Below are 15958 nucleotides of genomic sequence, written 5' to 3'. Positions count from 1 at the left end.
ACTCCGCTAACTGCATCTTGTTCACATCCCCCAGTCAGCTTTGCACATACACACACCTGTTTTTTCAGTTCCTCCTCGGCTCTTTTCTTCTGGGAACTTTGCTTGCTTCATTTGGTAACTTTCTTCCATTCAAACCTCAGGAACGCTTTCACCCAGGGGGCTGCTGTGTCACTTCACGTGATGAGCCCTCTTGCCCCCTTTGCACCTGGAATGTTCTGGATCTCCATTAAGTTTCCTGCTGCTGCTGCTTCTAGACCCTAGTTCCCTATGGGAGGAAATCCCGCCCATCAGTGTGGCTCCTGAGAGAGAGATGGAGTCATTTTCCTGCATATGGATCCTCTCCAAGGGATTTCGAGCCGGGAAACTTCCTCTGGCACAGTATCAAGCCTTCAGGGAGAGCATGGGGGTGGGGGAGGTTGATGTGCAAAATCAATGCTCTGCTGCTTCCAGTAGTGAAACTCAATAATATTTTGTGTGTCAACTGCTGTTGGTAAATGAATATGCAAGCTTTCGAGCTACTCAGATGAATACTGCATATAAATTGGGCTCACTTCAAGCAGAAAATGATTGCAATTGCCCCCTCACAAGCTTTCCTTCCCATCCCCCCAAGCCCCCTCCTGCCCCCAATTAAGCCACACATAATGCTACGAAATTGTCAAAGTAACAGTTGGGTAGCATTTTTCTTTGGACTAACTAAAATGTCACAAAATAGTAAGCACATTTTTGCATTCCCCCAAATTCATTTTCAGGCCATATCATGTCCTCTAAAGGTGATTAATGGACTAAGATAAAGGGAGGCAGATACTAATGCAAGTCCTTGATTATGGTACTGCTGGATTTGGAATTGGGGCAAGGAATTGAATGATCAGAATCATTCAGTACAAAGCCCTAATTCTACAGCTCCCCAGAACGTGATTTCTACAAATACACTATGGGACGTTCAGTTGCATTCCTGTTCTGATCGGGATTTCTATTTGGATGCTTTCTTTAGTTTCAGTTTTGCCAGAAATTAATTAACACAATTGTGTGTGCACATGCTAGAGACAGGTGAAAGAGATTTGGTGGGTCTGCAGAAAAACAGCAAGATGACTGACAGCTGTTGAAGGGAGAAAGCAGGGGAGGAAGATTGGGGTGAGTTTGAGTGAATGAAGCCCCTACCCGCTTTCAAGGAGAGTCCTGTACTGGACCAGTTCTCGTTTCAGTTCTTCAGCAAAAACTGTCAAAACATTTTTGCTCTGCCTCAATGAGGGCTAGAAGCCCAGTGTTTTAAAAACCATACATGCTGATGTTAATACTTGTACAGGATTCTGTACAAGCAGCTGGATTCTGCATTAAATGCATGTTCTGTGCTGTGCAGGGCAATCCCAGTGAACTGACTGTGGATCAGGAGGTAAGCAAATCAGCTGAGCCATGAGAGAGGGTGGAAAGAGGCTTGTACAAGAAGTATAGAGAGAGATCCTGTAAGCCTGGCAGTCCTCCGAGTCAGAGAAATGGGAAGGGAGGAGGCTCAGCAGTCCCTCCCTGACGTTTCCCTCTTTGTTTTGAGCCGTCTCCTCCGCCCCTCACTGACAATAAGCCATTCTCCATGGCAAGATGTAAAGCCAGCAAAAACCATGATACTGCTGTATGTAGAGACAAGTGCCTCCACTTTCCCGGAGTCCAGCGATCCTTCCATTTTCAAGCTGAGTATCCCCAGAAGTAAGAAAACGAAAAAGAAACTTCAGCTCTCACACCCTTTGCCACTTGCTTGCATGTTTGTTGTGATGCTGGAGAAAGGGGGAAGCAAGGAGCTGGTGAGCCGGAATCCCCCTCTCCCTCCCTCGTTCTTTCACACCCTTCTGCCCATATTGCAGCGACTCGCCAGCAGAATGCTGCTGTTGCCCCAGCAGACCGTTCCTCTCTCCTTGAGCCACAGGAGAGCTGTGAAGACCCTGAAATTGAGGGCACCTTCGCAGAGAAATCGATTAGCAAGCCCTGAAAGCTTGCGAATTGAATGTCTGGCCATTTCCAGTAATACATTGTGAAACAGCCCGTGAATAAGTGCCTTGCAGAGTTCAAGCATCACCCCCTAGGAAATGTTTGAGATGAGACCGCCAGCAGCAGTGCTGAGGCGAGCAGAGCTCTAGCATGCTGCTGCTGCTGTTTCAACTGTTAAATATGGATGCCCTCCCTTTGACGCCTCCTGAGGTTAATGGGGCTTTACGGCCACTCCAGCTGACCCATAGATTAGAGGGCTTCCATAAGGCACAAGGGCTAATAAAATTTACAATTCTACCGATTTCATAGGTGCAGCACCTGTTTCGTGTGTGTGTGTTCGTTCTTCTAATATTGTTGCTACTCCACCAGCTGTGCCCATTTGGGGTGTCACAAGAAGTCTGCCTTACTTTGGAGTCTGGGTGGATCTCTCACCCTTGCTAGCATGTCTTGCATACTGAGAATCTGGAAATGTGTGAATGATGGATGGCACTAAGCATGTGTTGGTTTATGAATGTTTGACATGAATTTTATGTTTTCTGAGCTGTAGGGGAAGAATATTTCAAAGCTTCTTTGGTGGGAGATACTCCCTGTGTAGGGCAGTCATGGATTGTTTACTAAAGAGAGGCAATGAGGTCCACTGGCAAAACAGGAGGCCTTGCACCCTGGCCTTCTGCCATCGTCTTGGGCAAGTCATGTGCTCTCACCTTCAGTTCCTGATCTGTAAAATGGGAAATTTCACACAGTTAAGCAAAGGGCCACGATCCAAGGATTTTGTTTGTTTGTTTTTAAAAACCCCATTGAATTCAGTGCCTGGTTTTAGTGTGTTTCACTTTGTCTTGGATCATGGCCCACCAAATTGTAAAGCACTGTGCAAATTAAACATGCTTTAATGATGGAATGTGGCAGTACTAATGACCAGACTGGATGCAGAAAATGAAGAAGCAGCCAACCAGAAACTGACTGTGTTGCCCACCTCTAAAACTCGTGGGTTTGAGTTACGTGTGTATTTTGTTGCTGTTGATGTCACCATCTTTACCTTTCTCTCTTGGCTGTGTAGGAGGAACCTTTCGTCATGTTCACCAAGTCAGACACAGTCCTCTCTGGGAACAAGCGCTTTGAAGGGTACTGCGTCGACCTCCTCACAGAGGTCTCCCGTATCCTTGGCTTCTCATATGAGATCCGGTTGGTGGAGGATGGGAAGTATGGCGCCCAGGATGAAAAGGGACAGTGGAATGGCATGATAAGAGAGCTGATTGACCATGTGAGTGAGACACCTTGTGCCTTTCGTCTGTGCGCTGGGTCACCCTGGCCTTCACTTTCATCCACTGGGTCATTGGGTCGTTCCTTTAAAATGCTTCTGCCCTGCTTTTCCATGCGAGACCACACTCCACCTGACTATCAACCAGGATAAAAAGCACAAAATGCAGCCAGAAACAAGGTAAAAACACTAAAAATGAAACAGCAGATGCAAACTTAGGCTAGGCAAAATCCCCAGCACCACCACCTTCTTCAGACCTTTCTTTCTAACAAAACGTTGGGGCTAGAAGTTTGGGAACATTCTTTGCAGGTAGGGGAGAAATTCTTTAGGCTTTGGGGTGAGGGAGTAACGCTTATAAATGGCATTACAAGGTGGCCTGAGGGCTTCTTCATCCCTTCCTGTTTTTCTAGTCCACCTGCCATTCAGAAGATGTCTCCCACCATTTTTCCATACACTGCCCTGGGAATGATGCAACATCATCACAGCGGCGCATCTTCCCAGCGGCATTTGCAGCCCCTTCCATGTGCTGGAGTGCTCAGCTGAGCTGTGGTGGTGCTTTTGAGGGGTTAAGAAGCCCTCCAACCACCTCACTATTTCAAGTGAAAGCACTATTGCCACCTCCACTAGGAGTCTTCACCCCACCCCCACCCTCCTCCCAGTCTGTGGGAGGAGTTTCACACAGCCCAGCAATGTGGAGAAATTGGGGAGGATAAAATGTTTGGATCACCCCTAATAAAAACATTTCCAAAACAGAACAGCAGGACAATAAAAACGTATCCACATGGCAGATCAGATGCCTGTAGAAAAAGGAAGGTTTTCACATGATGGCAGGAGGTTGTCGAGGAGGAGGTCAAGCCTCTCTGGTTAGGGAGTTCCAAAGCCTGGGTGCAGCCACAGAGAAGGCCCTGCCCTGATTTCCAGCCAAGCACAACTCTGGTACAGAGAAGTCCTCTCCACGAGATCTTAATGAATAGCAGGTTTCTTTGGGAGAACATGGTCCCTCTGATATCCCATGTCCAAGCTGTTGAGGGTTTAAAGGTCATCACCAGCACTTTGAATTGGGCTCAGAAATGAACCAGAAATCACAGTCATATCCTCCCAAAACCCAGCCACAGTAATATATTCTAGTAATATACTCAGTAATGTGCACCCAATACCCAGCTCTGGTAAACAGTCTGGCTACAGCATTCTAAACCAGCTGAAGTTTCCAAATACTCTTTAAAGGCATCCCCATGTGCAGCACATTGCAGTAGTCTGAGAGGTAGCTAAGGAATGAGCATCCACTTTCAAGGCTGTGTCCAGGAGCACACCCAAGCTGTGAGCTCCACATCTAGATAAATTCTGAAGTGGTCAACAATAAAAGATGAAAAGAATAAAAAGAATAAAACACCGTATTAAAATATTTGTTTTTTAAAAAGAGTAGCAGTAAAAACTGTGGCTGGTCAAACAAGGGAGATTTGTTGAAATAAAGAAGTTTTCAGGAGGCACTGAAAACAAGATAATGTTGGTGTCTGGGTGACTTCCAGAGGCAAGGAGTTCCAGAGAAAGGGGGCCAGCACACTGAAGGCTCTTCTCCAGCTGCACTCCAGTTGGGCCATAGGTCCATGTGGAACTATCATAGCATGCAATCTGATGACCTCAGTGATTGGGCAAGTTGGTAAGGGAAAAGGCGCTCTCTCAGGTATCCTGGGCCCAAGTTGTTGAGGGCTTTATATGCAGTACTAAAACCTTAAACCTGGCCCGGTAGCGAATAAGCCAGTGCAGGTCCCTCAGCAAAGGAGTTGCATGTTGAAAGTGGGCAGCTCCTGACAACAGCTGAGCTGCTGCGTTCTGCACCAGCTCCAGCTTCCGGAGCAGCCGTAAGGGCAGCCCCACATAGAGCGCATTGCAGTCATCTGGTCTTGAGGTTATTAACACCTGTACCACTGTGACCCAGCTATCCCTGTCCAGGAGAGGCCGTAGCTGGCGAACCAGCCGAAGATGGTAAAAGGCACTCGGCGCCACCATGGCCGCTTTGGCCTCCAGTGACAATGTTGGATCTAGGAGGACCCCCAGACTATGGACCTGATCTTTCAAGGGGAGTGCAGCCCCATTCAGAACAGGCAGTGAGTCTGTCTCCTGGACTCGGGAGCCACTCACCCACAAGGCTTCTATCTTGCCAGGATTCAGCCTCAGTTTATTAGCCCTCATCCAGCCCATCACTAAGTCTAGGCACTGATCCAGTACTTGCACAGCCTCACCTGATTCAGATGTCACAGGGCAATACAGCTGTGTGTGTGTCATCAGCATACTGATGGCATTTGGCTCCAAATCCCCTAATGACCGCTCCCAGTGGCTTCATGTAGATGTTGAATAACACTGGGGACAAGATGGTACCCTGCGGACCCCATAGCTCAATTGCCAAGGGGCCGAGGACTAATCACCCAACGTTACTGTCTGAAATCAACCCCGCAGATAGGACCAGAACCACTGTAACACAGTGCCTCCGATGCCCATCCCACAGAGTCGATCCAGGCATCAAAAGCTGATGAGAGGTCAAGCAGAATTAACAGGGTTGCATTAAGGGAGAGTTTTAGCCCAACCAAAACAGGCTGAACAGCTATTGCCAGTTCCCAATTCTACTGACCATGGACACCTCTGTCTTGTCTTGATTCAGCTTCAATGTCTTTGCCCTATTACTGACCTCAAGCGCCAGTTTAGAATGTCAACATCTTCCCCAGAATGTGATGGAAAGAGGAAACAGAGCTGGGTGTCATGTGGTTGAAAATTAACTGAAATCTGAATATTTGGGGGTTGCGGGTGGGGCGGGGTTTAGAATCTGAATTTTCACAAAGGAGTTTATTAATGTTGGCCATTTAGGTTTATATCCTTCCAAAGCTTCTGGATAACAGAGAAAAAGTCTTGTTAGGGAAGGGGTATGGAGTCTCTGTTGTCTGAAATTGAGACCGGTCCGGAGAGCAGAATCTGTCTGAGAGCTATGTGCTGAATTCACATCCAGTCCAGAGAAATCCTTCTCTCAAGGAGTTAAGCCACTGCCTTGCAGGCCGGAATCCCAGAGGCAATATCTCCGCATGATGATGATCTGGGCTTGCACTTTTATTGCCTACCCTGCTGCAGAGTGGAGGGCAAGATCTAAAAGGAGGACCAGGTGTGTGAGGGACAATTTCATTTATTTAGAAATGCAGTTTTATTTTCGAAAGCAGTCTGACCTGGACAAAATGTAAACAGATTCTGCTTTCCAGCTGAGCGGGTGCAGTAGCCTTTCTCATGCCTCAGATAGAACGCTTCTTAAGCTAACAGTAACCCATCTTCTTCCCAGAATGCTAAACTGGGAGGCCTTGATGGCCCCTCCGTGGACAGTACTGAAGTTCAGGCTCCTCCTGACTCCTGTTGGATTGGACTGGAAATAAGTCATTTCACCAAAATAGGGAAGCAGCTTAGCTGCTCTCTGATTCTCTGGCACCAAGTGGGGGCAAGGAGAGACCTTCATCCCGCCAGGGCTTGGCGGGCTGCAAGTAGTCTATGAGGAATGGAGTTTGCCCAAGGGAGGGACTGGGGGGGGGGATTCTTCTCTGGCCGAGATTAAAATCCGATGCTAAGAAGAATGCAGGGGGTGTGATGCTCACCTCTTTTTTCAGATGACCATTAGGAGCCTTGAGATTCATATTCCCAAGCATGGGAATATGAGTCTCGGTGACATCATTAACAGATAAAAGTATTTTGTGTCTACAGATATTATGCTGTCCACACATGCACACATGGATGGATGGATTGTCTTGTCTTGTATTGCAGTTTTATCACAGCTTTCCTTCAGGGAGCTCAGTGGCATGCATGTTCTCCTAATCCCATTTTATCTTCACAACCACCCTTTGAGGTAGGCTAAGCTAAGGGAGAGAGAGAATGACTGGGCCAAAATCACCCAATGAGCCTCAGAGATGAGTCAGGATTTGAGCCCCAGTCTCTCCAGTCTTAGTCTGACAGCCTAATCACCACCCATTTTAAATCTCCTCACTACAAGAATAGACATGACTACCTGCAGTGTCCCCTGTGGCAGCTGGGAGAACTTTTTGCTGCTGTGGAGATCTCCATATGGTGCACAGACTTCAGACGTTGCAGCCCCTGTGTGGAAAGCTGCCACGCGGGAAGAGGGCAACACTGGAACTGCCCTCTCCCTGCCTCCCAGCCTTGCCCCTGTAGTGGGTGGCTTGAGTCTTCCTCCTGTTCCCACATGTACACATTCACACATGCTCTTGCACAAGCAACAAGTAAAAAATCACTTTCCAAGAGGGAAATGGTTTTAAAAGGCCATTAAAAACCAGCCACCCTTTTAGGAGCCCTTCCAGGCCTTCATCACCACTTGCCCATTGAGAACATCTTTTTATTCAAATCCCTCAAAGCACTCCGCACGCACTCCTTAATTACCCCCCTGCAATGCTCTGTGGGTTCCATTTTAATTGAAACAGTAAATGGCTTTGTCCAGGGCTGCAGACCGAATCAGAGGCAGAATGTAGACGTAAGCCTAGAATCCGAAGTCACCCAGAAACTGACCATATTAGCTGCGATGGGACTTGCAGTTGTCGGTGTATGGGAACTGTTGCCGCGTCTCTTTAATCCCTATTTGCAAATTACAATGGCCTCAGCACAAAAGGACTTTGTTAACCTTGATTACCTATGGAAAACATGTCCTTTTAATAATCGCTTTATTAATAGGACCGCCACCATTTACCATTTGTTTTAGCCATTGGATAATTAATCTGGGATGCCATATGCAGGAAGTCTCGTGAGGCTCTGAAACAGCATCATTTCTTGTGGCTCCAATAATACTGTGAAGGAAGGAGGTCCGAGAGAAGCCTGATTTCCCAACCCACTGAAGTGTCTTTCATGCAAATTTCAGTTCAGAGCCCTTCTTAAACTGAACCTGTAAAACAGAACAAAATAATTAATGGCATAATTGCACTCTGAATGCAGTTTGGAGAGGGCTATGAGTGCATGAGTGGTGCGGGAGGCTTGCACATAGATGAGTGGATTATCTCCTTTAATGCGTGCTTAGCAGAGTTTAAGTGGGAGGATTATAGATGTTCAGTATTACATCTACCCAGCTAGGAAACAGCTTCAGTTTCCATTTTGTCTGGGTTAGACTACTTTGAAAAATAAAACTGTGTTTCTAAACAAATGAAATTTGCAACCCTGTATGCAGAACTGGGAATGGTGGGAAGTCATGCTAGTCACACACTCACCCCTACCCTCAAGTGTTGTCTTGGATTGGCTCAGAATAAGCTAGTCTATATCCCTCAAAATCAGGGTACCTCTCAGCTTATTCCAAGCTAGTCAGACTCAAACTGGACCTTCACACACAGTGGACCAACAGTGTGGGAGAGCCAGTGTAGGGTAGTAGAGAACATGTTGGGCCTGGGGATGGCTATACATTTAAACCCATTTTGCAACCTTTTTAATTGTCACAGTTCCCTTGCAAGGAATACTGTGAACTGTGCTTCTCAGATGAGTTAGGACTCTCCATTTTTAAAGAAATTCTTCTTACCTTCGCAAAAGTACAGTTCCTAGGATTCATTAGCAGTGAATCCCAGTTCAAAGTGGCGTAGATATGTACAGTAGATTAGGGCTGTGCCCCCCCGATTTGCTTCAGATGCCGATTTGGACCTTCTGAATAGCCCCTGCTTTGCTTCGGACCGATTCAGACCCAATCCACTTCAGAGTCAGATCCGAAGTGAGATTTGGATATCCAAATTATTTGGATTTCCTGTTTTCCCGTTGACTTGCATTGGGAAACAGAAACGACCATAGCTTTTTCAGTTTTTATGATACATACATGAAATTTGGGGACCTGGCTGCCCGCATAGAGCTGATTCCACCTGCCAGATCTCAGACACTTTGGCCCAGCAGCTTTTGTGCTAGGCACAGAGTTGATTTTTTCAACAAAAACTCTGAAAGCAAAGAGCTAGAACTTTTCACTGAGTCCGCAGAAGTGCATGAAATCTGGGCACCTGGCGGCCCCAATGCAGGTGACTGAACCTGCGAGACTTCAGGCAGTTTGTCTCAGTAGCGTTTGTGCTAGGCACAGGTAAAACATGCTGTTCTCAGAAACTCAAACCAAAAATCATGAGGGAATAATCAGAGAAGTTAGGTGTTTAAGCGATGATTAGGAGGTCGCTATACCTGATTTCTGGTGTAGGTTTTTTTGAAGTGCAAAGTAAGATAACCCCTCTCCCTTAGTACTACTGTATTCAGCTTCACACTGGATGACAAATTCTGGCCGGGGGGGAGGCGCCCTGTCCCTCCCGCCGCGAATCCTCTAGTCCTGCCGGGTCGCAAATGGCAGCGGCCGTAGCCGCTGCCGTTTGCGTCCCTGCAGTCAGCCGTGATAGGCTACGTAAATGTTTACATAGCCTATCACGACTGACTTTGGGGGGGGGGAAGCGCGTACGCAAATGGCGGCGCCCATGGGCGCCGCCATTTGCGTTCCTTATTTGGGCACATGTGGTCTACGTAGACACTTACATAGACTACGGCGAAAATAAGGGCTGCCCTGTGTAGTGTAGTGGTGAGAGTGACGGACTGGGAGCCGGGAGATCCGGGTTCTAGTCCCCACTTGGCCATGGAAGCTCACTGGGTGACTTTGGGCCAGTCACAGACTCTCAGCCCAACCTACCTCACAGGGTTGTTGTGAGGATACAACGGTGAGGAGGAGGATAATGTAAGCCGCCTTGAGTTCCTTGCGAGAGGGAGAAAGGCGGGGTATAAATGCAATAAATAAATAAATAAATAAATTTTCGCCATACTCTACGTAAATGTTTACGTAGACTACACGTGCCCAAATAAGGAATACAAATGGCGGCGCCCATGGGCACCGCCATTTGCGTACGCGCTTTTTTTTTTCCCCAAAGTCAGCCGTGATAGGCTACATAAACATTTACGTAGCCTATCACGGTGTTTTTTGAAAATCTAGCCGTGATAGGCTACGTAAATCTTTACATAGCCTACCACATTTGTTGTTTTTGTTTTTGTTTTACACTTGGAAATGGCAGCGGCGGCAGCCAGTCGGAAGACCGGCCGCCGCCGAACCGCCGCCGGGAGCCGCCGCCGCCGCCAGGGACATTCGACCAAGGTAAGTCCCATCCCGGGGGGTGGGGGGTGGCAGCGGACCGTTTCTCCACCAATTTCGGGGGGTCGAATGCATTGGCATTCGGCCTCCCGGAGATTCGTGAAGAAATTCTCCGACATCCCTAGTCCTAGGTGTGCCTGAACGATGCACTCTTTGTTTAAAGCAACGCTGTTTGATAATGAGCTGGATGTGGAAATACAAAGCTGAGCTGGGGGCAAGTGGGGTGCTGACGTGTGTAGGAGTATGTTGCATTGAACTCAATAAGACTTACTTCTGAGTAGACATGCACAGAGTTGGTTCTCCTCTCTGCTCAGCTTTGTATTTCCACATCCAGTTCATTATCAGACCTCCTGTTAGTTATCTCGGAAGACCCTTGGGTGAATGGGTTTTTTTTTTTCCAGGGAACAGCTGGATGGAGGGAGATTACACACACACACACCCCCACACACACACAATAGAAGGATATAGTTATTCATATTCCCTGGTATGTTTATTCCTCATTTTGTCCATTCCCTGAGCATGTGCAGAGTGTGCTTTTTATTCAAACAAAGAGAAGGTTGCTGATCTTTCCCTTCATGCTGCATCTGTACAAGTGAAGTGTGACTGCTTCAGAAAGAGCTTTCCATTATACTGTCTCTTTTTCTTCATGAGTTTCATAACAGAAGTGTGGTGTAGTGGTGAGAGTCCAGCCCAAAGTCTCCCAGTGAGATAACTAACAGGAGGTTTGCTAATGAGCTGGATGTGGAAATACAAAACTGAGCTTTTTTTTCCCAGGGGTTGGAGAGCTTACCATATGGACACATGGTGGCACAGAGTTTTCTCCAATTTTCTTTCTGTTAAACAAACAAACAAAGCGTTGCTACTCCTTCACATGGCAGCGGAGCTGCAATATTCCTCTGGTTGGCATTCTGTCCCCAGTGGCCCAATGGGAGTGACACCATGTCACAATGTAGCATGGGCATGTTGCCAGGGGAAAAGATGGCTGCTCCACTGGCAAAAAGCCTCCGTCCCCTCATGTCCTAATGGTAAGGTCCCACCCTTGAAAATGATAGAATGTTCCTCCCCACCACACCCATGAAGATGGCCAATCCCACGTTTTCATATGGGCACAAGTGGCTCCACAAAAGGGGGGGAGGTTTGGTCCAGCACCAGCATTATCCTTCTGTGAGTTTTATACATCCTACATATAAATGTTGTGATGTCAGCCACCTTGGGTCTTGGAAACAAGATGGAAAGGCAGAAAGCAATTATTTAAAACATCCAGATCTAGCAGGCTGTAACTAGCTCCCCATAATTGTTGCTTTGTTCATAGCAAGTTCATTGTCCGACTTGCTGACCTCAATAAGAAACTGCAATTTTGCATGCAGGATCATTTTCAGGGCTCTACAAAACTCCAGTTTCTCGTTGTAGTTAACTGGATATCCATGGATGGGCCTGTTTCATAGCAGAGAGCTGGACTTGTGGCCTTTTGCTCTAGAACATATAAGAGTATAAAATCATCTTGCTAATCCAAAAGATCCCCATTACCACTACTAGCGCAAGGCCATTTGCCCTGTGCCAAAGTGGCGGGGGGGGGGATTTTTGTGGATCATTGGAGGACATTAAATTCGGACACTTTTTTCTTTTTTAAATTTTCTTTTTTAACTTGTAAAAAATTTCATCAACAGCCTGGCCCATAGGAACAATGACACTATCCAGAGGAAGTTCATTCATAAGAAGGGCACGAAGGCAACTATTTCTAACTATTGTTTGTCCACCAAGCATCTTGTACTCGGAGACATACTATACTGGACATGGACATTCTATTTAGTTCTCACTAGGGATGGATGAAAGTCCCTTACCTGATCCCGAAGCTTGCTTTGCGGTGGGGGGGAGGCGCTCCATCCCTCCCCCTGAAATTCTGGCTGGGGGGGGAGGCGCCCCGTCCCTCCCCGCCGAAATTCTGGCCGGGGGGGGCGCCCCGTCCCTCCAGCTGCAAAACCTCATCTCCTGCTGGGACGCAAATGGCGGCGGCCATAGCCGCCGCCGTTTGCGTCCCTGCAGTCAGCCGTGATAGGCTACGTAAATGTTTACGTAGCCTATCACAGCTGACTTAAAAAAAAAAAAAAGCGCATACACAAATGGCGGCGCCCATGGGCGCCACCATTTGCGTTCCTTATTTTGGCACGTGTAGTCTACGTAAACATTTACATAGACTACGGCGAAAATAAGGGCAACGCTATTTGCGAGAAACGGAAATATTTGCGTTGCCCTTAATGCTATTTGCGTTGCCCTTATTTTCGCCGTAGTCTACGTAAATGTTTACGTAGACTATACGTGCCAAAATAAGGAACGCAAATGGTGGCACCCATGGGCGCCGCCATTTGCGTACGCGCTTTTTTCTTTTTTTTTCAAAGTCAGCCGTGATAGGCTACGTAAACATTTACGTAGCCTATCACGGTGTTTTTTAAAAATCTAGCCATGACAGGCTACGTAAAGATTTACGTAGCCTATCACGTTTGTTTGTTTGTTTGTTTTTTTACTTGGAAATGGTGGTGGCGGCGGCCGGTCGGAAGACCGGCCGCCGCCGCCGCCAAACCGCCGCTGCCAGGGACATTCGAGCACGGTAAGTCCCTTCCCGGGGGGGGGGGCAGGGGGGCAGACCGTTTCTCCACCAATTTTGGGGGGCCGAATGCGCTGGCATTCGGCCTCCCCGAGATTCGTGGAGAAATTCTCTGACATCCCTAGTTCTCACAGCTAATAGCAGCTGTGAGAACTGAGCAACCTGTACCTGTTATCCCTGAATTTGACTAACTAACCCTTTACAAAGCTACTTGAGTAAGTGACCATCATCTTAGGGCAATGCATTTATTCATAATTGATTTTTCACAACCCATAATGAACTGTGCTTTGAATTTCTTTTAGTTTTAACTTAAGCTAGCTTTGTTGTTACACCTCTCCTACCACAGAAGAGGCTTGCAGCAAAAGTGGCTGCATTAAGAATCCTATTATCCTTATTGGTGAAATTTGGCAATTGTCTTTGCACACGTACAAGTTCTTCTCTGGGCTGCTGTGATTTCTGCTAGGCATGAAGGACACAAACGTTGGAAGGAGTTTTGAAAGGAAATACCTCCCCACTGATGATGGTTGCTTGGGCCTAAACTATATCCCTGGGGGATGGTTTGACAGCTGATTTAATGCTTTCACAATAAATTAGCATTTATTGACAGTAAATTCCAGTGAATTATGTCCTGATGGCCGCCTGGCTTGGAAATGTTTTTGCGGCTGATGCTAGGGGATTGTTCAGAACAGATGCAGGTCACTGGCAAAGTGATTGCCCTGGGAATGAAGGCAACAGCTTTGGTCATGGCCTGATGCTATCCCACATTTGACATGGAGAAAGAAGTTGAGAGTGGGAAGGAGAAACACAGTCTTCCTCTTATGAGATTCTTTGTTTAGAGTAGCCTCAGAGAAGGTGCATTTGTAGGCAAAACATCCAAGAGTTTTGAAGGAAATTTTGATGATGCACAAATTCTCTCAGATGAGAGGAATGGTCACATACTGCCATGTTACATTTAAAATAATTTTTGAGGGTTCTCAGGGCTAAAAGAGTTTCAGTACGTTTAGTGAAAAATCTCAGGCAGGATTTATGGATCTCTTGTGATACCTCCTTTTTTAGTACATTTAGAAAGGTGGGTTTTGCATGCCAATTTTTTTTTTCATTCCCAGTTGTATATCCTTTTTGTTCCAATCTAAATTTGGCATATCTGTGGCTACAAATTATAGGGGTAGGAGAACTGAAAATAAAAAAGGCAATGATTTAGTGAAAATTGATGACTACGTGGGCATATGTGCAATCAAATTTTAGTGTTGTTGTTGTTGTTGCTGCGAAGTGTTGTCCAGCTGGCCATTTTGAGAGATGTTACAATCAGAATTAGGGATGTGTGAGAATTTTGTTTCATCTGCAAATTACTTGAAAGTGCCGCATTCGCAACCCTGAACGCAAATGGAAGCTTATGTTCTCCGAAAATGTTCACAAATTCCCAAACCTGCATTCGCATTCACAAAGTATGCACTTTAAAAATGCACACTTTTAAAAATACACACATTACAAAATGCACAATTTTAAAAATGCAATTTAAAAATGCACAATGTTAAGTGTGCATTTTTAAAAGGGTGTCTTTTTAAATGTGCCCACTTTAAAGAAGAATCATTTTCATGCCTAAGTTAAAGGTGGGGGGAGTGTACACTTTTCCCATTCTAATGAACCCAAAAAATAGGTTGCAAGTGAGAATGTGAGCAAGCCAAACTGAGCCTTGAAGTGAAGTCTGGAGACTTTCAGCAAGCTCAAGCATCCCTGGCTCTACCCTTCATAATCAAAACAGGGGCATCTCTCTTGTGACATTCGGGGTTTGTGTGTGCGTGCGCGTGCGGAAAATCCCCATACTCCCCAAATGAAAATATTGTTGGAGTCAGTCCACCATTATGAGTCATTTGCCACTCACCAGCCTAAATATGCTGGAAGTAACAGCAGTTTATCCTTTTTCCCTACAGTCTCTGTGTTGTTCTCCAGTAAAATCAATGACATATGCATTATTTACCTTGTCTTCCAGTGACACAGACAATTAGTTTATGTAATACCTAAAGTAAATATGTGTTGCTCCCTCCCTCTTCTGTCCTTGGATAATGCTGCTGCTGCTGCTTTGTCACTTCGCTTGTTTGTTGAATAACCTTCGTTATGTCAGTGCCTCAGTTGTGGGTCCAAGGAGGACCTGCATTGACGAGACAGAGGACTCGAGAGTGTTCTTGCTACCGTTCAGCACCTATTGAGCACTACCAAGACACTCCCACAGGCCTTCGCTTGATTCTCTCGTGTGCTGCCAAGATATCCAGCTGTGATCTAGCCAGTCCGCTGAGGATGTCCACCCTTATCAGGACTGAGTTGTGAGTCCTCAATGGCCACCCCCCAAAGGGTGCAGGAATCCCTTATGCCCCAGGTATTAAAGTGTATTTTATTTTTATTATAGGCCTGCCTTTAAAGTTAGAAGCCTCTCAAGGTGGCTTCCAATAGTTCATAAAACAGCAGTAACACAACATTTTAAAACACAAATAATAAATATTAAGGAGCAGCAGGTAAAAATAAACACAAATATTAAAATCCCTTAAAAGTTACAGCTAAAATCATTTTCACTAAACAGCTGTGGAGTGTATTTGATCCTTCAATTTTTGGCAATTCATGGGCAGCGGGGTGAAATGAAAACCCCGGTGAAAGAGGCTGGGGAGGTGAGAATCCCCAGCGCTGTTCTCCTTGGGGAGCGGTGGAGGGGGTCTGTCCGCCTTTTTTAGTGCAGGAGGTGGCGGAGGGCTTCGCTTGGCGTTAAAACGCCCCATGCACTTGTAGCAGCACAGGACTCTTTAGAGAGGCTTCTCCACGGTGGCAGCTCTTTGGCACAAAAACGGGAGGGAGGGAAACTGAAATTCTCCCCCTCCCAAGTCACCATGGTCCAGATCCAAATTGGGGCCCCATATGCTTACATGGAGGTAAGTAGGTCAATCGCACACAGCTCTGCTATGTGTGATTTAAAGAGCGTCTAGTTTGGCCTCAGGAACTGCTGCCAGGCTAA

General features: G+C 46.5%; 1 protein-coding gene across 1 annotated transcript in view; it reads left to right on the top strand.

Annotated features, from left to right (window-relative positions):
* GRIK3 (glutamate ionotropic receptor kainate type subunit 3) overlaps nt 1-15958 on the top strand; it is a 335350-nt gene that overhangs the window by 258743 nt on the left and 60649 nt on the right. The window contains exon 10 of the mRNA XM_084816223.1: nt 3035-3238. Coding sequence (XP_084672349.1) covers nt 3035-3238 — 204 coding nt within the window. The remainder of the gene's footprint in view (nt 1-3034; nt 3239-15958) is intronic.

The sequence above is a fragment of the Heloderma suspectum genome, chromosome 10 (assembly GCF_057233095.1).
Source record: "Heloderma suspectum isolate Gila_16-S chromosome 10, 16-S_ref, whole genome shotgun sequence".
In the NCBI taxonomy this organism is placed as follows: Eukaryota; Metazoa; Chordata; class Lepidosauria; order Squamata; family Helodermatidae; genus Heloderma; species Heloderma suspectum.
Note: the sequence above shows the minus strand (reverse complement) of the source record. Positions and strands in the feature narration are given on the sequence as shown.